This window comes from Lepidochelys olivacea (assembly GCF_965140295.1).
Source record: "Lepidochelys olivacea isolate rLepOli2 genome assembly, chromosome: 1".
Classification (NCBI taxonomy): Eukaryota; Metazoa; Chordata; order Testudines; family Cheloniidae; genus Lepidochelys; species Lepidochelys olivacea.
In genome coordinates this window covers 326,561,895-326,587,075 of record NC_140411.1, presented here as the reverse complement: position 1 = coordinate 326,587,075, position 25,181 = coordinate 326,561,895, and the positions used below count along the sequence as shown (strand labels likewise).

Sequence of the window (25,181 nt, the reverse complement as noted above, 5' to 3'; positions counted from 1 at the left end):
TTGTCAGCAATGGAAATATCCACAACTAACTCCCTCTTGAGGCAATTGTGGGTGCTTAGCTCCTCTGAAAATCAGATCACTCTTACTTAGGTTTGAAAATTTTGGCTGTAGTAGTTTTGTAGTAAGTGGTTAGATTAGTTTTCTGTTCTATTTATTATAATATATTTGGTCATTAAATATAGTGGAAATTATCTGAATAGTTTATGAATGTTTACATTGTTCATTAAATCATCGTGGCAAATCCCAAAGAGACATGACCTACTTGCAAATCAAGCACTACCTTGTGCGATCTGAAGGTGGCCTGGTTGTATATACAGTTTATGTCCATCACTGGCAATCTTATTGCGCCACCAAAGCTTTTGACACCCATGTGATAGTTCAGAAAAAATCATCTGTCAATATTTTAGTACTTTTTGGCTTTCAATCATTGCAACCATTTTATGGTATATAGTATTACCGCTGGGGGAATTCTGCGCCAAAAAATTAAAAATTCTGAGCACAATGTTTTAAAATTCTGGATATTTTATTTGTCAAAACACCACAATATAATCAGACCAGTTTCAATTATTTTGGTAATTTATTTCAAAATACTTGTCAGCAACTATGTCTGTAACAATACAGACAATGGAAAAGATTCAGGAATTTTTTTTTGGACAAATAGACTCTTTACTAGGCATATTATACAGAATTCTGAGTACTAATTCATTTAAACTACAATATAGAAACTTATTTACCACACCCTTCAGAAGCAGTGCAAAGACTTGGGGGAGTCAGGGGTAATGGAGTAGCCGAGGGAGAGGGAAGTCATTGCTGGGAAGGAGCCTGGGAGTGAACTTGGAGGACTGTTGGTTGGTGGTGGGAGAAGTATGGAACAGGGATTTTTTTGAATAGGGAGAGATTGTTAGGGAGCCTCCCCCATGCAGACCCTAGCTGACCCCTAGCTTCTCATTCAGTCAGACACATCTGCCCCATTCCCATGTGTCCCTGTACCCCCACTCAGCCACCTCTTTTCTCCCCATCCCCATATGTCCCTGCACTCCCGCTCCCATTCAGCCCCTGCCCCAGTCTGTTCCCCCACTAGTCTTTCTGAATCCCAGTCTGTAACCCTGCCCCCCAGCAGCCCCATGTGCCCCACACTGTCCATTCCCCCTCCCATCCCATTCCTCCTGACCTGGCCGCACTGTGAGGAAGGCAGCCTCTTTCTCTTCCCTATCCGCAGCTGGTCTGTCCTGCCTGGGAGCAGCTGCTCTGTTGTGACATCACAGCAGCCCCGGGTGGGTGAAAAACATAACTGTAGCACCTTTTTGGCAGAATGTATTGTCTGCTGGAAAAAAAAAATTCTGTGTGTCACATGAATTCTGCACATATGCAGTGGTGCAGAATTCCCCCAGGAATAATAGTATAGAAGTCAGTGATTCTCAACTTATTAGACATTGTGGGCTGCATATGAAAAAATCATACCCCCCCCCCTCGAGTGATATATTAGTTACATTGACTTAAAGCAGTATCTACACTCTGCTATGTCGATGGGAGACGCTGTCCCGTCGACTTAGCGTCTGCCTCTTGGAGAGATGGAGTACTGAAGTCGACAGGAAAGTGCTCTGCCATAGACTTATCATGTCTTTACCAGACCTGCCAAATTGACGCTGCTACATTGATCGCAGTGGTGCTGATTTTGCGTCCCAGTGTAGACAAGCCCCTAGTATACTGTGATGGGGCAATTAATAAGACTGATGTATAATTCTGCAAGTGTTAATTAAATTATAATTTTGTTATGGAATGAATATCTGCTTTTCCTGTTGAGAGAAAGCAAAATGTATACTGCTAGTTGTCTATTTCAAAACAAAAAAAGAAAAAAAATACTTTTCGCAGTAAATTGAGCCAAAAGTACCGAGGGAGCCAATCTGTTGAATAAGAAGGTGTTGTTTGCTGTTCTTTCTGACTACAACTGCATTTCAAGGCCACTGCCTATGGTGTGTATACACACACTATCTTGTGTGAGGAGTCTTGGATCACTTAGTGCTGTTATACACCAGTAATCAGTTGGAACCTTTTATATGATAATGTTGCTGCCTTAAATACATGTTACATAGCACTACTCAAGCTTTATCTTAGAGTTATTTATTGTTAGTCACTTGATACAAGAAAATGAGTGATTCCATTACACTAATGAGTTTCTGGAAGTGTGAAATATGGTTTAATGGTTACTGTTACAGTTTTTATTCCATAATGAAGATATGATTTTGAGACTTTCCTGTGCAATTAATTTATTGTAACTAATTAGTGTATCAAAATGTCTAGAATCAGTAAATAAATTGACAGATTTCAGAGTGACTTCTGGGTACTCTTCTGGTACACCACACAATTCATTGTCTACAGCCAAGCTCTAAGATACAACTGCATTTGCTTCAACCCCTCAGACAAAGACAAACACCTACAAGATCTCTATCAACCATTCTTAAAACTATAATACCCACCTGCTGAAGTGAAAAAACAGATTGACAGAGCCAGAAGAGTACCCAGAAGTCACCTACTACAGGACAGGCCCAACAAAGGAAATAACAGAACACCACTAGCTGTCACCTTCAGCCCCCAACTAAAACCTCTCCAGCGCATCATCAAAGATTTACAACCTATCCTGAAAAATGATCCCTCACTCTCACAGATCTTGGGAGACAGACCAGTCCTCGCTTATAGATAGCCCCCCAACCTGAAGCAAATACTCTCCAGCAACCACACACCACACAACAAAATCACTAACCCAGGAACCTATCCTTGCAACAAAGCCCGATTCCAACTCTGTCCACATATTTATTCAAGTGACACCATCATAGGACCTAATCACATTAGCCATGCCATCAGGGGCTCGTTCACCTGCACATCTACCAATGTGATATATGCCATTCATGTGCCAGCAATGCCCCTCTGCCATGTACATTGGCCAAACCGGACAGTCTCTATGCAAAAAAATAAATGGACACAAATCTGGACACATTAAATTTCATTTGCCATTTTGTTGCCCTTTTAAAGTCCTTCACAGTCTGCTTTGGTCTTAACTACCTTGAGTAGTTTAGTATCATCTGCAAACTTTTCCACCTCACTGTTTACCCCTTTCTCCAGATAATTTTTGAATAGGATTGGTCCTAGGACTGACCCTTGGGGAACACCACTAGTTAACCCTCTCCATTCTGAAAATTTACCATTTATTCCTACCCTTTGTTCCTGTCTTTTAACCAGTTCTCAATCCATGAAAGGATCTTCCCTTTTATCCTATGACAACTTAATTTACATAAAAGCCTTTGGTGAGGGACCTTGTCAAAGGCTTTCTGGAAATCTAAGTACACTATGTCCACTGGATCCCCCATGTCCACATGTTTGTTGATCCCCTCAAAGAACTCTTAATAGATTAGTAAGACATGATCTCCCTTTACAGAAACCATGTTGACTTTTGCCCAACAATTTATGTTGTTCTATGTGTCTGACAATTTTATTCTTTACTGTTGTTTCAACTAATTTGCCCGGTACTGACGTTAGACTTACTGGTCTGTAATTGCCAGGATCACCTCTAGAGCCCTTCTTAAATATTGGCGTTACATTAGCTATCTTCCAGTCATTGGGTACAGAAGCTGATTTAAAGGATAGGTTATAAACCATAGTTAATAGTCCCGCAATTTCACATTTGAGTTCTTTCAGAACTCTTGGGTGAATGCCATCTGGTCCCGGTGACTTGTTACTGTTAAGTTTATCAATTAATTCCAAAACCTCCTCTTGTGACACTTCAATCTGTGACAATTCCTCAGATTTGTCACCTACAAAAGATAGCTCAGGTTTGGGAATCTCCTTAACATCCTCAGCCGTGAAGGCTGAAGCAAAGAATTCGTTTAGTTTCTCTGCGATGACTTTATCGTCTTTAAGTGCTCCTTTTGTACCTCGATCGTCCAGGGCCCCACTGGTAGTTTAGCAGGCTTCCTGCTTCTGATGTACTTAAAAAACATTGTTATTACCTTTTGAGTTTTTGGCTAGCTCTTCTTCAAACTCCTTTTTGGCTTTTTTTATTACATTTTTACATTTAATTTAGCAGTGTTTATGCTCCTTTCTATTTAGTTCACTAGGATTGGACTTCCACTTTTTAAAATATGCCTTTTTCATCTCTCACTGCTTCTTTTACATGGTTGTTAAGCCACGGTGGCTCTTTTTTAGTTCTTTTACTGTGTTTTTTAATTTGGGGTATACATTTAAGTTGAGTCTCTATTATGGTGATATCTTGTGATATCGATAACATATGATATCTTGTCTTGAAATACCCACAAGCAAATGAATTAGTAGATTGTGGAGTCTATAGAGTGAAGTAGTAGCTCCAATAAGCAATTGATGGAAAAGAAATTGCACATTTCGTGCCATTCAACTACAGAGCAATGCTTCTGCAATGTTGAAAACCACTGGCTGAACAGTTATAAAATAAACATATACATACTCAATTACAAGACATAAGACCTAACCAAAGGAATGACAGATAACTCTAGTCCTGGCAAAAAGATTGATCGATCAAAATTATAACAGAAGAACTAGGCCTTTATCAATTAGTATACCATAGATTCTGCATTGGCCAGAACAAACTACAGTGATTAAAGAAACGTAACATCATCAGTATCCAGTTATGATAGAAAATGGAAACCATTTTTTGAAGGAATCTGCTAATGACCTAAGAATGAGACAGAGTGAGAATGAACATATATCAAGGAAGAGTGAAGGGAGAACAGATACACTAAAAGGACAAAAATACCTTAATGGATTGATCCAGCTTCCAGTTGTGTGAAGAGACTAAAAGATTTAAGACAGATAAGCCTAAATTCAATTTTCTTCTCAATAGATCTTGGAGGCTGTTAAAACGTCTGACAAGACTGACTGAGACCTGTTGATACTGTGATAACATAAAAGATAACAAGTTAAAAAAATGTTTTTGTTAGAATCTGTTAGTGTAGAGAATTGGAGGTGTGGGGGGGAAATGGGAAATGTGCTATACTTTCGCAGGGAGTCTATTGTGTTTATACATGCTGCAAGACACTATGCAGTACTGCACTATGCTTCCTCTTGACACTCTCTGTCTCTCACACAAACAGACAGAAACCAGTTGCAGAGCATGAGACAGAGCATACAGCCATGCTAGAGTTATAGCATATCAGTACTGTTTACTTTGAGTTATTTTTAAGTAAATAGATTACCCTAAAACCTGACTCAGTCATCACTAAAATACGACAGCTACCATAATACTGTTTATAAGAATATTTTGTTTATTTAGAAATACAGTACTGTAGTTGTTCAACAGATTTAATGTTTCCTTTTTATGGGCATATTTCCACTTACTTTGGACCTAATCCAACTCTAGTAAAATCAGCAGGAGGCTTTCCATTGATTCCATAGAAAGTTGTATCAGGCTTGTTAAATTATTGAAACTGTAACGTTTTATAAAATGGACATTGTAGGGTGCCTAGCACAGTGGAGCGCCACAGCTAGTTTGGATCTCTGGATGCTATTGTAATATAAATATTTAACAACAATAATATGCTTCATGAAAAAAAAAGAAAAGAAAAGAAGAGAGAGAAATTATCAGTTACTACAATTCAGTATTACACGTGGTGTGCTTCCTATTATTATTTCTGTAGATGCTTATACAATATGTTGCCTTTTGAGAAACAGCTTAAACTCTTCATTTTTGTTTTAGTATGTGCAGAAGCTTACAATCCTGATGAAGAAGAGGATGACACAGAGTCAAGGGTATGTAACTCAGTGGGTGAAATGCTTACCTCTCAGTTTTCAGACATTAGAAATAAAAAAAATTAAAAAAAAGTCACTGATAGTAGTTATGGATCCAATGTAATTATTCTGTGACAGTGTATGAGACTTTGTTCCAAAGAACTGTCATCCCTTTAATTTCTATACTAGGTCCCTGTGTAGAGCCCAATTTTTAAAATATTAAAAAATGTTTTGAGTGATGTCCCCTGTGATACCTAGTCTTTTGATGAGACCTTTCTTGTTCAATGATATATGTGCCCAAAGGGCCCTGTGCTCTTAAATTGTCACTTAATGTCCTTATAATTTTGCAGCAGTATCAATATCTTCCCAGGGGGAAAAAGATAAAATTGCATAGATATTTTCTAAATTTAGAAATGCAATAGTAATTTGTTTGGATTAACAAAACTAATATTTTTAACAACTCAGTATGTCACCCCTTCAAAGGTAGTACATTAACTTTGAGGATAAAGTAGTGCAAGTATAATTTTGATGCAATTTTTAAAGCTGTGCCTCATTTCAGTTGATTGCAATATTTTAAAAGTAATTTAAAAGTGATACCTTACATATGGTGTTATAGCTATGATGCTTCATTACACCTTCTTAAGACTGTGAACAAAACAAACAATTTGGTTGCCAATCACGTTACTAAAGTGGGATGGGTCAGTCTTTTCTAATTTAGGACATCTGTACCTCACTTGGATGCTATGAAGTTTGTTATTTACTATGTGAAAATTTTGATGTAATTAACCCAGATATGATGTACAAAGTGTTGGAAAATGATATGGGAAATACTCATGGCAAATAAAAGACATTTCAAATGGGACACGTGACTTTGGTGTTACATATCACACCAATATGTTTGAAACATAAACTGAGAACAATAATAAGTTGTTTTAGATAACAAAATTTGAACTCTCAAGGGTTTGCAAAAATGAATTGGATGTTAGTGGTATAGTGGCTGGATAAGCACAAACAGATTAGTGCTGCTCTCCCTAATACTCTGGTGCAGTGCTTAATTTGTGCCAGGGTTTGTCAGGGCTGAGCCCTGGCACCCCTAGGCTTGGCAGTTCATACTTCTGGCACCTCTGGGCTTGGTGCATCAGTTATGAATGTAAAAAATTGCTTGAGCCTTGGCACCTCTTTCCTTACAAATTAACCACTGCTGTGATGTAATGTCTTTATTGAGTATGTCCCCAAGTCTTTAGGGTTTTGAGAGAAGAATGCTGCCAAGGGTGTTATACTGTTATGTAAACTTTCTTAGCAGTTTTAGTTCAGAGTTTCAGCTATGTGCTCTTTTATGATGATCATTTTTAAGGTTCTGCATGGAGAAAAGAAAATTAAACCAGGAGTTTCTATTATCTCTTTCAGATTATTTACCCCAAAACAGATGATCAGCGAAACAGATTGCAAGAGGCTTGCAAGGACATTCTTCTTTTTAAGAATTTAGATCCGGTAAGAGATTCTTTACAGTGAGCAATATTTAGCAGTGCCAATAAGATTGAATTCAGTTAGAGTTTGGTATAGACATTCTTGCAACAAACTTACATCTTGTAAGGTAATAATACATTTGCTGTTGCTTGTCTTGAGCTTTTTGTAAGCTGTATAGATGCCCATTTCACAAAAGGAAAAGTATTATAAAAATTTGTGAGGTGTATACAGCACAGTTCTTTCCTTTAGTAGCAAGTAACGTAACACCGATAGTGGTGAAAGCGAAATACATTAACACGATTGTAAAATGTTTTGCCCTTTCAGAGGCTTACTTAAAAACTACTTTAAGAGATTAAAAAGTGTTGATACATATAAATGCACATCAATTCATTAAAAAACTTTAAGAAAGTTGCTTCTGATGTTGTTCGTTTTATAGCATCCAAAAGTGTGCTAAATGCCTCTCAGAAATCTCATAAGGCAAGGTCCCTGCCCCAAACAGTAGACAATCTGAGGCCTGGTCTACGCTACAAAGTTAGGCTGGCCTGAGTTGCCGTACAGTGACCTAGTTATGCCTGTGTCCACGCTCAGATTTGTCTCCTGCCAATGTAAGCGCCCTGTTACAGCAGCAGTGACGCCACCTCCCTGAATGGTGTTGAGCCAGGGCTGAGGCAGTGTGACAGATTACACAGGATCCACGCCGAACCCTAACAGTCCTCCAGTTCCACAATGCCTGACACTGACCAGTGATCACAATTGTGAACTCCACTGGACCTGGGTCATGGAGGGTGGAAGCACACCCACCCTTTTAAAATGCCCATGTATTTTTGAAATGCCTTTTCCGGATTACCCAGTTTGACAAGCACACGTAGCAGCTCTCCCTTGTTGTGTGCAGCTCACCAGGCCATCTACACATTCCAGATATGTTCCTGCCTAAAAGAGGCAGGAGGTGTTGATCTCCTGGGCCTGTGGGGAGAAGAGGCTGTGCAGGAACAGCTACAGACCAGGCATAGAAATGTGGACATCTATGAAAAGATTGCACAGGGAATATAGGCAAAGGGGTACGATGGGGATCAGCGGTGGTGCTGCATGAGAGCAAAGGAACTACAGCAGGCATACCGTAAGGCCAGGGAGGCCAACAGTCTTAATTAAAACTATCTTTCGATAGGTTTTTTCCTCAAACAGCATTTGATCAAAAAAATCTGATCTAAATAAAAAATATCCAATTTTTTTAATTGATTTTTATCCACCCTGGTGTGAGAGGGAGAGAGACAGACTCTGTGTGTGTTTGCGCGCGCGCGCACTGCTGGGGAAGTTTCTGAGAGACGCCGTATGCGGTCTCTTTAAGGCACTCCTTGAAAGCTGTCCTGAGCCCTGTCTCCCCTCCCCTGCTCTTCAGAAATGGGGTACATGGGCAGGGGGGAGTAGAATAAGGGGAGACGGACAGAGACTGTGAGAGCTAGCTGCTGGGGAAGTCTCAGAAACCATGCACTGTCTCTTTAAGAAAGGCACTCACTCACTCACCGTTCAGACCTCAGAAGCTCCGAGTTCTCCTGAGCCAGGCTGTCCCCTCACCCCTGCTCTGCGGAGACGGGATACAGGGGCGGGGGGGCAGAGACACCCTGACATCAGCACCCTCTCTCTCCCTCCCCCCTACTCTGCACAGCCAGCAGGAGGATTCTGGAAGCAGCTGCAGGACGGGCAACATGATTGCAAAGCAGCGGGGGTAGGGGCAACTGAACACACACTGCCAGATGTGCACACTCTGCTAATCAACTGGGCAGCACTTGAATCTCTTCTGGGTGGCTGCCCAACCACACAGCTTACAGGGAACACAGGTGGAGACCCCACCAACACCCTGCAGACCACCATGGATGCCTCAGACAGAAACCTGCTGTGAACAGCAAGGAGGTGGAAGAGAAGGAGGGACACGTAGGTGTGGTAGGGAGGATGTGTTCCCTGAGATCCTGCAAGACAGTGCTGCTCTAGACCATGAACAGGGGGCCTGGAAGATGACTAGAGCCGACAGCCTTGAGAAAGAAAAAGTGGAGAAGAGAAAGGCACAGAAGTCCCAGCAGGAAAAGGAGAGGAAGATGCACCAGGACAGAATGGGGCTTCTCAGGCAGCAAACCCAAGTGCTGCACTCTTGTCGACGAACAGTTCCAACAGTTGTGAGCTTGCCTCCCTCTGCAGTCAATGGAGAACTCCATTTCAACAGCTCCCTATACCTCCCAATATTCCACATTGCATCATGGACCACATCCTGACCCCTACTGCTCCACACTGGGGGACAGTTAGGAAAACAACAGCTTCAATAGACCGATTTGTGAGAGACATGGCTGGTGTACGTTTGGTAGAAATGGATTTAAATGGACAGTACCGTTCTACTTTTCAAGTTTTGTTCATTGATTTTATAAGTTTATACTGGTTTTTAATTGCATATTATTGTTTTGCATTGGTTTTGGTGGGCAATACATTTTTATATTTTGGAACAAAATAATCTTTATTACTCCATAATGTATACTACAAAATGCCTAGTGCTACAAAAGCACACCTTACTTGTAATACAACACCACCACAGAACTCATTAGTTCAGTTAAAAACACAGTGTACTAATTATGAATGTATAGGAAGCACTGCATAATTCATAGGTTCATTAAAAGACAGTGTGATATTCATAAATATACACCACTACACAATTCTTAACTCCCAAAATTTCAGGGCCAGGCAGATCACTGTCCAGCACAGCACATTACTATGGCTGACCTTTAAAGTGCTCTTTTAAGGCCTCCCTCAGCCGCATAGCTCTGCAATGAACTCTAATGGCCCTTGTGTCTGGCTGTTCAAACTCAGCAGACAGCTGTTCCACCTCCACCCCAGTGGCAACTTTTCTGCTTTTGCCTCACAGATATTATGCGGGATACAGCAGGCAGCTATAACCATTGGGATATTTTTTCTCACTGAGCTCTAATCTAGTGAGTAAACACCACCAGCATCCCTTTAATTTGCAAAAGCACATTCAGCAGTCATTCTCATCTGCTGAGTCAGTTGTTGAATCTTTCCTTGGCTCTGTCAAGGTGGCCAGGGTACAGCTTCATGAGCAAGGTGTAGGCTGAGTCCCCCAAGATCATTATTGGCACTTCAGCATCACCAGTGGTAATCCGCAAGTTGGGAAAAAATGTTCTCTATTTGCAGCTTCCTAAACACTCCTGTGTCCTTAAAGATGTGAGCATCATGTTCCTTCCCTGACCAGCCCACACTGGTATCAGTGAAGTATCCCTGGTGATTGACCAGTGCTTGTATAACCAAAGAAAACTAGCTGCTTCTGTTGATGTAGCCCTTTCTGTAGTAAGATGAGCTGGGGCCAAAATAGGGATGTGCATGCTATCACCCCACCACAGTTTGGGAACCCCATAGCTGCAGATCAGTCCACAGTATCTGCCATGTGCAGGACAATCAATCACTCTCCTGTGTAGCAGGAAATAACCCTACATGCTTGCATAACAAGGGCCTCACTGGATTTTCCAATTCCAAAATGATTTCCAACTAAGCTTCAACACTGCAACTGCCACCGGCTTTTTAACCATCAATGCCGCTCTCATTCATTCTGGTGTCCATGTGCTGGAGGGCTGGGGTGATCTCAGGACCCAAATCCAGAAATGTGGCCTTTCCCATCCGAAATTTCTGCAGCCACTGCTAGTCATCTCAAGCCTGCATTACGATGTAATCCCACCAGTCAGTGCTTGTTTCTTGGGCCCAGAATGATTACTCCACTATCTGAAGCTGCTCCACGAATGCCAGCAACAACCTTGAATTGTTTATCACTTTGTCCCTTTGTATTTCCTGGTCTTTTGAGGACAGATTACTAAGTAAAAGGTATACCCCTCCCCCACCCCCACACGACAACCTTAATTCTGCCCTCTGAACAATGCCTTGACTGACCCTGAATGCACATGCTAGCATTCTGCCCTTACAGATACTACAGAACACTTTAGGAACAAACCACGTGAACCCTGTAGGACAGGGGTAAGCAACCTATGGCACGCAAGCTGATTTTCAGTGGCACTCACACTGTCCGGGTCCTGGCCCCTGGTCAGCGGGGGCTCTGCATTTTAGTTTAATTTTAAATGAAGCTTCTTAAACATTTATAAACCTTATTTACTTTACATACAACAATGGTTTAGTTATATTATAGACTTATAGAAAGAGACCTTCTAAAAACGTTAAAATGTATTACTGGCATGCGAAACCTTAAAGTGAATAAATGAAGACTCGGCACACCGCTTCTGAAAGGCTGCCGACCCCTGCTGTAGGGCAAAGTGTAAAAATTTCTCTTTCCTAAGACAAAGCTGAGGGTTAGGTCTGGCATAGCTGACTATACCTGCCCTACTCTCAAATACTGAGCCTTTTCCACACAAACCGCCCCAGACTTGCTAAATGTTACCACTTCTTCACCCTGAGGATTTCCTTTGAGACATTGCCTTCACCCACCCCTCACTAAGCCTTGGAGGCCACCATGTCACAAGACTGCTGACAATCTTCATGGCAAGAGGACACCCTTATGCACATACTGCAAATACAGCCTAATGAAATGAGGTATAGTTGATCCTTCAAAGTATGCATGTACCTCGTCATATCACAGTAAGAGCAGTGCTAAGCTGCTCCAACTGACCCCCCCACCATTCAATAAAGCTATACCTAACAGTAAAGGCAGCTGGAGTATGCACAGATTAATGCTGAAATTTGAATCTGTGGATTACAATACAAATAGTAGTACACCCTTAGAACTTTCTCATGTCTACTTATTATGGCAGCCCCCTTACTGAACCATTCCCAGTGGCTATTGCCAGCTCCAGATGGCAGAGCTTAAGCTGCACTGTGGAGATGGCATGTACCTTAACACTTCATTTCCTGTTTTTCCGAGGTTCATATTTGCATTACTTTAACTCTTCCTTTCCTGGTGTTCAGAGGTTTAAGTTTAGCCATTCTTCACGTTCTGGAAGGACACTAGGCACCATTGGGCAACCTTCCTTCTGTGCTAACTAGGATTTTGGGCATTTAATTTTACACGTACAGGTATAATGCTCTGATATCTGCAGCCAGTTTGTATAGACAAGATGAACATCTAAAGGGCACATAATCTTGTGACACAATTAGCTTTACTTACTTGTATGACTTATTTTATATTAAATTTATTAGGCTGTTTGATGTCAAAATATACCAGAGATGCCTCTTTGAGTTGACATTCAGTACTGTGCTGTAGGGGGTTGTCTGGGCCTTACAGGAGCTCCTTGTTAAAATTCTGTTGCCACCAAAATGCAAGGAAGGTCATGATGATTTCCATGCCAGTGATGCAGTTTATCCCTCCCTGGATATAATTATATTATCTTCGTCAGGGATGACTCAGCTCATTATATATACACATTTTACTTTAGGAGTGGACTGGATTATATTAAATGGCAAAAAACAAAAAATTCCCACACTCTCACTACATTGTCACTGTCATGCTGTCTAGACACCAAAAAGTGGGGGTATGTTCTGTTATTATATTTCAGCAATCTAGTAACAAATGTGAATTCCTGAAGTACTTTAACAGTCTGACCATGGAGTCACAGACTGTCCCCCTTGGGCACATAAGTCTATCTTGTCACTTGGGCAAGCTGGACTTAGTGATAAATGGTCACTTACAACAAAGATCACAAAATATTAAAAAATAGTGCTCTCAGACCCAAAAGACCAGTTACTTACCTCCCGTCAATGTGTACCTTAGTTAGCTTACTATAAGATTAGCTACAAATGTTGTCTTTGGTGTGAAATCTAAGGATTTATTAACTAGGAAAAATAAATGAATTATTTACAGGTTAAAGCAGGCAATATTTTATATATATATATATATATATATACACACACACACACGCACACACACAAATAAGTTACAATCTGTGGTTCCAAAAGGTGACAGAGCGATAGTAGTCTGTCAGCTCTGAATGTCTTTTAGGGCTAACCCAGGTTGACGCTGGGGATCTGCTCTTTTTTCCTGGCTCCAGCCCTGCGAGAGTCCAACAGCAAAGAGATGAAAAATATTCATGTCAGCTATCTTTATTTCCCTCTTGACAAGCACTTATGCATATAGCTTGTGTAGGGACAATGAGCAAAGTCTTTGTATAGTGATGCTTCACAATGGCCCACTTAGTTCTGATAGTCCTCTTTGCTGAGTGAGGGAATCACTCCTCCTGCCTGAGTTCACAAGTTCAGAGCAGGCCTTTTTACAGTTATAAAGTAAAACCTACATTATTCCTTATAACATGGGATACAGACATAAGTAAGATTAATGCATACAGCAACTTACAAGCATTTTATAAAGTCTAAACACTAAAACGCATCTTTACAAATTCAACGGCTATTTGAACAATATCAACATACAGGTGAGCTGGTCTGGATTCCAGCTGTGCCTTGGCAATAGCTGACACCTGGTCTGCCAGCATCACAGTCACTCCACCCCTAACTTTAAATTACACACAGTGAACACTGTCTTATGCTAACATTTTTCAGAAACAAAGTATAACTGCCAGCAAAGTGTCATTTAATATGTTTCTTTGCCAATTGCTGGTATCTCTTCTTTGTATAAAGTTCTGGAAGAGCATTTCTGATGAAATGAGAAACGAATGAACAGTTATATTATCTCATTCTATCTGCAAGTACTGTTGGTATGCAACTACAGCGACAACTTTGGTGAAGACCCTTGTTAAAATATACATTTGTAGCACATCACCCTGCTGCTGTGGTAGGCGGGGAGCTGGAGGGATCCCCCTGTTGCCCACGGCAGCTGACAAATCCAATTTAAGAGCAACACAGACTTCACAGATCCATGTGTTGTCTGAGTTAGAGTCCAGGATTACAGCACACTGCTTTTGTCTTTCTTGCTTTGCATCCATCCTCTGGATCAAAGCTGCTTCATGTTCAGCTGTACATATATTCCCTCCAAACTGGACGGGATTCTGCATGCTCTTCCCAGCTTTCTACATATGATATGAAGTCATTCAACATCAATCATATCTATATATAAAATAGGTCAGACAAAGAACTTTGTGCTATGTGAAATTTTCAGGTATCTTAAACTCTTCTTTGTAACTGTTCTGTGCCACCCTTGTGACACTTAGTATTACATTCAACGTTTTTTAACCTATTTTTATTGTAGTATTTTTTCTGTTTCTGCAAAACTGCCAGTGAATATTACTTCATTTAAGACTACCTGAATTGAATTTTTTCCTATACTATGTGATTAGGTGGTGAGATATATGAATGTTTTATTAAAAAGAAAAGGAGTACTTGTGGCACCTTAGAGACTAACAAATTTGAGCATAAGCTTTCGTGAGCTACAGCTCACTTCATCGGATACATTCAGTGGAAAATACAGTGGGGAGATTTATATACATAGAGAACATGAAACAATGGGTGTTATCATACACACTGTAACAAGAGAGTGATCACTTAAGGTGAACTATTACCAGCAGGAGGGGTGGGGCAGGGGGAGAAACCTTTCGTAGTGATAATCAAGGTGGGTCATTTCCAGCAGTTGACAAGAATGTCTGAGGAACAGTGGTAGGCAGAGGGGGGGGGGGGAATAAACATGGGGAAATAGTTTTACTTTGTGTAATGACCAGTCCACTCCCAGTCTCTATTCAAGCCTAAGTTAACTGTATCCAGTTTGCAAATTAATTCCAATTCAGCAGTCTCTCGTTGGAGTCTGTTTTTGAAGTTTTTTTGTTGAAGAATTGCAACTTTTAGGTCTGTAATTGAGTGACCAGAGAGATTGAAGTGTTCTCCGACTGGTTTTTGAATGTTATAATTCTTGACGTCTGATTTGTGTCCATTTCTTCTTTTACGTAGAGACTGTCCAGTTTGACCAATGTACATGGCAGAGGGGCATTGCTGGCACATGATGGCATATATCACATTGGTAGATGTGCAGGTGAACGAGCCTCTGATAGTGTGGCTGATGTGATTAGGCCCTATGATGGTGTCTCCTGAATAGATATGTGACCACAGTTGGCAATGGGATTTGGTGCAAGGATAGGTTCCTGGGTTAGTGGTTCTGTTGTGTGGTTGCTGGTGAGTATTTGCTTCAGGTTTAGGGGCTCTCTGTAAGCAAGGATTGGCCTGTCTCCCAAGATCTGAGAGTGATGGGTTGTCCTTCAGGATAGGTTGTAGATCCTTGATGATGCATTGGAAAGGTTTTAGTTGGGGGCTGAAGGGGATGGCTAGTGGTGTTCTGTTGTTTTCTTTGTTGGGCATGTCCTGTAGTAGGTAACTTCTGGGTACTCTTCTGGCTCTGTCAGTCTGTTTCTTCACTTCAGCTGGGTGGGTATTGTAGTCATAAGAATGCTTGATAGAGATCTTATAAGTGTTTGTCTCTGTCTGAGGGGTTGGAGCAAATGCGGTTGTATCGCAGAGCTTGGCTGTAGACAATGGATCGTGTGGTGTGGTCTGGATGAAAGCTGGAGGCATGTAGTTAGGAATAGCGGTCAGTAGGTTTCCGGTATAGGGTGGTGTTTATGTGACCATCGCTTATTAGCACCGTAACGTCCAGGAAGTGGATCTCTTGTGTGGACTGGTCCAGGCTGAGGTTGATGGTGGGATGGAAATTGTTGAAATCATGGTGGAATTCCTCAAGGGCTTCTTTTCCATGGGGCCAGATGATGATGTCATCAGTGTAGCGCAAGTAGAGTAGGGGAATTAGGGGACAAGAGCTGAGGAAGTGTTCTAAGTCAGCCTTAAAAATGTTGGCATACTGTGGGGCCATGCCGTAACCATAGCAGTGCCGCTGATTTGAAGGTATACATTGTCCCCAAGTGTGAAATAGTTACGCGTGAGGACAAAGTCACAAAGTTCAGCCACCAGGTTTGCCATGACATTGTCGGGGATACTGTTCCTGACGGCTTATAGTCCATCTTTGTGTGGAATGTTGGTGTAGAGGGCTTCTACATCCGTAGTGGCCAGGATGGTGTTTTCAGGAAGATCACCGATGGATTGTAGTTTCCTCAGGAAGTCAGTGGTGTCTCAAAGATAGCTGGGAGTGCTGGTAGTGTAGGGCCTGAGGAGGGAGTCTACATAGCCAGACAATCCTGCTGTCAAGGTGCCAATGCCTGAGATGATGGTTAATCCAGGATTTCCAGGTTTATGGATCTTGGGTAGCAGATAGAATTCGAGGTTCCAGGGGTGTGTCTGTGCGGATTTGTTCTTGTGCTTTTTGAGGGCAAATGATGTAGTTTCTTTTGGTAACCCTCAGTGGGATCAGAGGGTAATGGCTTGTAGAAAGTGGTGTTGGAGAGCTGCCTAGCAGCCTCTTGTTCATATTCCGACCTATTTGTGATGACGACAGCACCTCCTTTATCAGCCTTTTTGATTATGATGTCAGAATTGTTTCTGAGGCTGTGGATGGCATTGTGTTCTGCACAGCTGAGGTTATGGGGCAAGCGATGCTGCTTTTCCACAATTTCAGCCTGTGCATGTCGGCGGAAGCACTCTATGTAGAAGTCCAGTCTGTTGTTTCGACCTTCAGGAGGAGTCCACCCAGAATCCTTCTTTTTGTAGTCTTGGTAAGAAGGTCTCTGTGGGTTAGTATGTTGTTCAGAGGTGTGTTGGAAATGTTCCTTGAGTCGGAGACGTCGAAAATAGAATGTTTTATTGTGAACTACTTGGTGAATGAAGGATGATCTGGCTATGAGACAGTAACTCTGAGATTTGTATGCACAGTATGCAATGAGAGGTTTGTGGTTATAGATGAGGTATTGTGTATAGGAAGAAGGGAGTTTTTGATGGCTAGTAATGTTTTTATTTAATTAATATCTATTCAGCTCTTAATCTATTTTAAATACATTTTTGTCTGGGAATTTCCTTTGTTTTTAGGAAATATTTAAAAGCAATGATTCAGATTCTAAGGCCAGAAGGGATGAGTATAATCATCTGTCTGATCTCCAGTGTAACACAGGCCATAAAACTTTCCCCAAAATAATTGCTAGATCATATCTTTCATGAAAACATCCAATCTTGATATAAAAATGGTCAGTGACGGAGAATCCACCATGAACCTTGTAAATTGTTCCAATGGTTAATTACTCTCACTGTTAAAAATGTATTCCAGTCTGAATTTGTTTAGCTTCAACTTGCAGCCATTGGATCATGTTATACCTTTCTCTGCTACCACTCCCCCAATTTTTGAGTCATCTGCAAATGCTAAGTGATGATTTTATGTTTTCTTCCAGATCATTGGAAAAATGTTAAAATGTAGGGCCAAGAACTGATCTCTGTGGGACTCCACTAGGAACAGACCCGCTCAATGACAATTCCCCATTTACAGTTGCATTTTGAGAACTATCACTTAGCCAATTTTTGATCCAGTTAATTTGTTTCATATTATTTTTATAATGTCCTAATTTTTAAATCAAAATGTCTTGTGGTACCCAGTCAAATGCCTTACAGTGTAGATATTACATCAACACTATTATCTTTATCCATCAAACTTGTAATCACATCAAAAACATATCAAGTTAGTTTGACAGGATCTATTTTCTATAAACCCATGTTGATTTGTATTAATTACATTACCCTCCTTTAGTTCTTTATCAGTCAAGATCCATATCGGTCGCTCCATTATCGTGACCAAGATAGAGATCAGGCTGATTACCCAGCTCATCCTATTTACCCTTTTAAAAAAATTGACAACATTAGCTTTCTTCCAGTCTCCTAGAACTTCCCCAGTGCTTCAAGACTTATAGAAAAAACAAATTAATGGTCCATCAAACTCCTCAGCCAGCTCTCTTAAAACTTTTGAATAAAACTCATTTGGACCTGCTGATTTAAAAATGTCTGACTTTAGTAGCTTCTGTTTAACATCCTTCAGACATATTATCACCACCATATGATGACACTATATCATCTGGGTTTTTTTGGCTGCCTTCATTTCCCCTCTGTACCAGGGGAAATGATTTTAACCAGTACAGATTTCTCTCTCAACTGTGGAATTGTGGCTTTTGGGGTATCCTAAATGACTCCCAATTATCATTCATATTCTTCTGATTAAATTCTTCCTCCCCTGATTAGGCTCATAATTGTTTTCAGCTTTGTAAAATTGGCCCCGTTAAAGCTGCAAGTATGTATATTAATGGTCTGAACTTTTTTCAGAGTAGCAGCTGTGTTAGTCTGTGTCCGCAAAAAGAAAAGGAGTACTTGTGGCACTTTAGAGACTAACAAATCTATCTGAGCACAAGCTTTTGTGAGCTACAGCTCACTTCATCGGATGCAACTTGATTCTGCTTGCACATTATAAATGTGATCAAACCATGATCACTTGTACCTCAGCTGTTGTTCATTTTTAGTTCTGTGATCAGTTCCTGATTATCTGCTAAGACAAAAGTAGTTGTTGGCTGCAACACTTTTTGAACTAGGAAATTGTCATCTATAACGTTTAGAAATTCCAAGGCCGTTTTAAGACAGGCACCATGAGAGCTCCAGAGCATGTCATTTACAATGAAGTCCCCCAGGATCACACAGCTTTTTTCCCCTACACATTGTAGATAGGTGCATAAGGAAGCAGTCTGTCAGCCAACTGGGATGAGGGTGGTCTAGCCTGTGATACTCTCCTGTTAGCTTCCTCTGTATGTGGCTCTCAAGTTCATTAGAATGGCCATACTGGGTCAAACTATAGGACACTGTATTAGATGGACCAGTCTTCTGATATTGGCCAGTGCCAGATACTTCAGAGGGATTGAAAAGAACAGGACAATTACTGAGTGATCCATCCAGTGATGAGCTGCCAAAATCTTAACAACCGGTTCCCTCCTCACCCCATGAGGGGGTTGTGGCCAATCCCTATCCCCCGGGACCTCTGCCCCATCCAACCCCCCCACGTTCCTTGACGCCCCCCCCCGGGACCTCTGCCCCATCCACCCCCCTCCCCTGTCCCCTGACTGCCCCCAGAACTGGGCAGGAGGGTCTCGTGGGCCACCATACTGGGTGGCACCTTAGGCACAGACTCCGTGGGTGCTCCGGGGCTGGAGCATGCACGGGGAAAATTTGGTGGGTGCAGAGCACGCACCGGCAGCTCCCCACCCCCGCACCTGCCCCCAGCTCACCTCTGCTCTGTCTCCTCCCCTGTACGTGCCGCCCTGCTCTGCTTCCCCGCCCCATGCCCCCCGGCTTCCCGCGAATTAGCTGTTCACGCGGGAAGGCTGGGAGGGCTGAGAAGCAAGCGGCGGCTTCACGCTCAGGCCTGCGGGGGCGAGCTGAGGCGGGGAGCAGTTCCCCTGGATGCCCCCCAGGTTACCTGCTGCTGCGCGGGCGGCCCTCCTCGTGCCCCAGCTCACCTCCACTCCGCCTCCTTGGGCCTGAACGCGAAGCTGCCGCCTGCTTCTCAGCCCTCCCGGGCTTCCCACACAAACAGCTAATTTGTGGGAAACCGTGGGGTGGGGGGGGCAAGAGAAGCAGAGTGGGGCAGTGCGTTCAGGGAAGGAGGCAGAGCAGAGGTGAGGTGGAGCTGGGCAGGGAGCTGCCGGTGGGTGCTCTGCACCCACCAAATTTTCCCCGTGGGTGCTCCAGCCCCAGAGCACCCATGGAGTCGGCACCTAAGGTGCCACTTTTGTCTGGTTAAATTTAGAAGCCCTTTTAGAACCGGTTGTCCTTCACGGGACAACTGGTTCTAAAAGGACTTCTAAATTTGACAACCGGTTCCAGCGAACCAGTGCGAACCTGCTCCAGCTCACCACGGGATCCATCCCTTGTTGTCCAGTCTCAGCTTCTGTCAATCTGAGTTTAGGGACACCCAGAGCATGGCATTGTGTCCCTGACCATCCTCCAAGAACTGATCTAATTCTTCTTTGGATCCAGTTATACTTCTGGCCTTCATAACAGTCCAACACAATGAGTTCCACAGGTTGACTGTGTGTTATGTGAAGAAGTACTTCTTTATGTTTGTGAAAACTATTTCTTCCTATCTTTTAACCAGTTGCTGATGCATGAGAGGACTGTCTTTTATTCCATGACTGCTTTACTTTGCTTGAGCCTTTGGGGTGGGATCTTGTCAAAGGCTTTCTGAAAGTCCAAGTACAGCATACATTATATCCACTGGATATCCATGTATACCATGTCCACTTGCTTGTTGACGCCCTCAAAGAATTCTTATAGATTGGGGAGGCATGATTTCCCTTATAAAAACTGTGTTGACTTTTCCCCAACACACTTTTATTTATTGGTCTGTTCTTTACAGTAGTTTCAACAAGTGTGCCTTGTAATTGCCAGGATGGCCTCTGGGGCCTTTTTTAAAACTTGGCATCACGTTAGCTACCCTCCAGTCATCTAATACAGAGGCTGATTTAAGTGATAGGTTATATACCATACTTGTTAGTTCTGCAATTTCATATTTGAATTCCCTCAGAACTCTTGGATGAATACTGTCTGTTCCCGGTGACTTACTACTGTTTAATTTAACAATTTGATACCTCAATCTAGGACAGTTCTTCAGATATGCAACCTAAAAAGAATGGCTTAGGCATGGGGAATCTCCCTCATAACCTCTGCGGTGAAGACTGATGCTAAATGAATTCTTTGTATCTCCACAATGGCCTGGTCTTCCTTGAGTGCTTCTTTAGCACCTCGATTGTCCAGAGGCCCCACTGATTGTTTGGCAGGCTTCCTGCAGTTGATGTACTTAAAAACAATTTGCTGTTAGTTTGTGTGTTTTGCGCTAGTTGCCCTTCAAATTATTTTTTGGCCTGCTTAACTCTACTTTTACACTTAAGTTGCCTGAGTTTATGCTCCTTTCTATTTTCCTCAGTAGTATCTGAGTTGCAGTTTTTAAGTGATGTCTTTTTGCTACTAATTGTTTCTTTTACTCCGTTGTTGAGCCAATGGTGGGGTTTTTTTTGATCCTCTTAAAAATTATTTGGGGTATACATTTAGTTTGAGCCTCTGTTATGGTGTTTTTAAAGTTTCCATGAAGCTTGTTGGCATTTCGCTCTTGTAAGTGTTCCTTTTATGTTCCCTTTAAGTAGCTTCCTCATTTTTGTGTAGTTTCCCTTTTTGAAGTTAAATGCTACTGTGGTGCATTTCTTTGGTATTTCTCCCCCTAAAAGGATGTTAAATTTCATTACATTATGGTCACTATTACTAAGCTGCTCAGCTATATTCACCTCTTGGCCCAGATCCTGTGCACCACTTAAGACTAAATCAAGAATTGCCTCTCCCCTTGTGGGTTCCAGGACTAGCTGTTCCAAGAAGCAGTCATTAATGGTCTAGAACAGTCATGAGTTGCTGAAGAAAACTGCCCTTTGTCCCCAGACCTTCCTGCAATTCTGTTCACCTCTTTCCATGATTTTCTTATCATTTGCTCTCTACCCTGGCTCTGTGTGCCTCTTTTCCTTCCCACTGTGATGCTGAATCCTACTCAATGCTGAAATCTTACATTGTCCAAAGTGAGTGAAAGGTAAATGACAGGATGTCATTTTAACGTGTGAGCAGATTATGTAAAATTGTTGTTGAAAGGAAGAACAGAACAGAAATCAAAGAACAGTGTGAACCGAGTCTTTTTGGAGTAAGGGAATTACTGATCATCAATCTTTGGTATTTATATGGCTCCCTCACCATAGTATCTAAGGAACTCACAATCTTTAATATATTTATCTTCACAGCATCCCTGTGAGGTAGGGAAATACTGATATTCCCATTTTATTGTTAGGGAGCTGGGGCACAGTCCCAATTTAATAATCCTACACTAACTTTTCCACAGGAGTCCTACCTCATTCACATCAAAGCATAGATAATGGTTAGCGAATGAGGCAGTGGTTAAAAACCAAATACTGAACAATACGCAGTACATGTGTCGCCGATCCCTTATTTACTTCAGGACGTCCAAACACTGCACTAAATTTGGCATTTTTATCATGGGCGGTTTCTATGGCAGTCATCACAATAATGTACACTAATCCTAAGTGTGCTTATAATTGTACATTGTTGTTTTAATACAATTTCTAAAATGTAGTTATTTGAGACTATATCAAGAAATTCTTTTATTCTCTTTTCCTAAAGGCACTAAAGATGAAATGACACAACACATGGTGCCCAAGGTATCATGGATATTTATATTTAGAAGTTGCACAAACTGTGTGCCCTCTGGGCATACTTGCCAAATGTACTAATTAACAAATTAAGAGACATGCCTAACAGCCATTGGAAAAGTTGCGTCTTGAAGTCTGTATTTACTGCACCATCAAGACTTCTGTGGCCACTCCTTATTTGGACAACTGTGCAAATTCTCTCCCCGCCTAATTTTTGCCGAGTTTAGAAGGTTAATTTTGTACAGTAGAGCACGGCATTTTGAAACAACTCTGTTTGAAGATGTTGTTCTCATGAATATTTCAATGCCAAACGCAACAGGTAACTTCTTGCAGTAGGAAATCAAATATTTAATTTGAATCAAACAATTTTGTCCCAGTGTATAAAATCAATTTATATTAGAATAGTGGTTTTTCTAGTGTGTCAGAGCCATTTTACTTCAGCATGCAGCCAATCTGCATATTGTGTGAACAGAGAACTAAAAATAAACCCTATGTTTTTTCAGTAGTTGTCAGTCATAATGACAACCACCTACATACTGAATGTTTCCTTAGTTCTGTGCTATGAGGTTATAATTACAGGGAATGATAGATTCTGATTGATTAGAAAGACAGATCTTGTATGTCATGAGATTAGGAAGAGTGCTCAAAGGCATTGTTAGACTGTCTACACTAGACATTTTTGTTCTTAAAATTTGCCACAGTTGGTACCTCCATACAGCTCTGGGAGTGGCAGCACTAGAATGAACTGCCCACCAGCACTTTAACCACTGTATTGTCTAACCCTGCTCAGAATAGGTGTAGGTTATAAAAATGTGTGTGGCCACCAGCACCTGGTGTACACTTGTGCTCTCACTCTTAGTACCACTGATAAAAGCAATGGTGGGAAATTTTGAGAGGGAAAAAAAAATCTAGTGTAGACACAGCCTCACTGTGCTATGCTTAGCTGCCATCTGAGGTCTGTGATCCTGATTGTCTTACCTGGATGTAAATCAAAAGTCTCTCCACTGAAGTTGTAGTGGAGTAAAACTAGTATAACTGACAATAATCAGGCTTCCTCCCCATTTATGTATCCAGGCTAAATATGGATGCTCATATACATTTTGCTTTGGAATAGGTAGTAATGTTATTTGTGACTTGACTGCAATTTAAACCAGTCTTTTTGCCTTCACCTACAAAGCCACCTGTAACAAAGATTTTGGGGTGAAGTACATTAGCCACAACATTTCACACAAAGAAAATATCTTGGACAAGAACTGTAATATTCAAGTCCTTTGTGTCAGCCAGGAGTCTTTATGCATGAATCCACTATCAGCTGTGGATGTGTTGCTAGAAAAACCTGATTTCTTCCCTGTCCCTTAGTGTGAGAGGATGGCAATGATTCTCTCTATCAAAAAAGGGTATTTTTATTATTCTAAAGTGTGCTGTCATGATAGAAACCCATGTTTCCAGTCACTTTCTCAAAAATGTTACTTTTCTGACTGGTTTCAGAGTAACAGCCGTGTTAGTCTGTATTCGCAAAAAGAAAAGGAGTACTTGTGGCACCTTAGAGACTAACCAATTTATTTGAGCATGAGCTTTCGTGAGCTACAGCTCACTTCATTGGATGCATACCGTGGAAACTGCAGCAGACTTTATATACACACAGAGAATATGAAACAATACCTCCTCCCACCCCACTGTCCTGCTGGTAATAGCTTATCTAAAGTGATCATCAAGTTGGGCCATTTCCAGCACAAATCCAGGTTCTCTCACCCTCCACACAAATTCACTCTCCTGCTGGTGATAGCCCATCCAAAGTACAATCACATATTCTCTGTGTGTATATAAAGTCTGCTGCAGTTTCCACGGTATGCATCCGATGAAGTGAGCTGTAGCTCACGAAAGCTCATGCTCAAATAAATTGGTTAGTCTCTAAGGTGCCACAAGTACTCCTTTACTTTTCTGACTGACATTAATACACTTTGGACTGAGAATAAGTAATTATTTTTGAATGGCCTAAGAAATTCCACTGAGCTGTATTATGCAAGTATGAAAACAAATACTATTTAAATTCTAAATTATTTAAAATGCAGTTTTTCCTACTCAACCCACTTTGTAATAGAGCTTCAACTTTGGCATGTATATAGTTCTCAGTGAGGAATCTGTGCTTTGTTGTGTTTTTAAAAAATTAACAAATAATGAAGTGACTGCAAAAGTTGTTAAAATGGCATAATGTGCATGTTTAATATAATGTTTTCCTTAAGGAAATGTGTTCAATTTAGATCAAGTCTATCATATTTGTAATGCTGCTGGTACTGTAATATAGATAACCAGGATGCCCCAACTACAGCATTCCATAAAACACATGCACACATTGCAATAAAAAGCTGCATCCAATTGTCTTTTATGTGTATATAAAGACACAAACTACATTAGAAAAAAATAGTAACAGAGCACTTAAAATTAGGAGCTACCAGAATTAAGGGTTACCTATATCTAGTGTATTATGACAGTCCTAATTAGACAATCACTATTGTTCCCCACAAGGCCCATGCTGCTTTTAGTGCACCGACTGGACAAAGGGAATGAGGCAGTTTTGTTTTGTTTTTTTATTACCACCATTCAGTGTGAGACATCTATGCCTTATGTACTACACACCATCCTTTTATCTCATCTTCGAGAAGGTCCCTCACCAAAGGCTCTTAAGTAAAGTAAGCTGTCCTGGGATAAGAGGGAAGGTCCTCTCATAGATCAGTAACTGGTTAAAAGATAGGAAACATGGTCAATTTTCAGAATGGAAAGAGGTAAATAGTGGTGTCCCCCAGGGTTCTGTACAGTGATCAGTACTGTTTAACATATTCATAAATCTGGAAA

At 41.3% G+C, this 25,181-nt stretch overlaps 1 protein-coding gene across 2 annotated transcripts in view; it reads left to right on the top strand.

Moving 5' to 3' along the window:
- The window catches only part of PRKAR2B (protein kinase cAMP-dependent type II regulatory subunit beta), a gene marked incomplete at its 5' end in the record, with an annotated part of 158,311 nt that overhangs the window by 112,068 nt on the left and 21,062 nt on the right, over positions 1–25,181 (top strand). For both annotated transcript variants that reach the window (XM_084617325.1, XM_084617324.1), the window contains 2 exons: positions 5,723–5,775; positions 7,162–7,245. In XM_084617325.1, the coding sequence (XP_084473451.1) occupies positions 5,723–5,775; positions 7,162–7,245 (137 nt within the window). The remainder of the gene's footprint in view (positions 1–5,722; positions 5,776–7,161; positions 7,246–25,181) is intronic.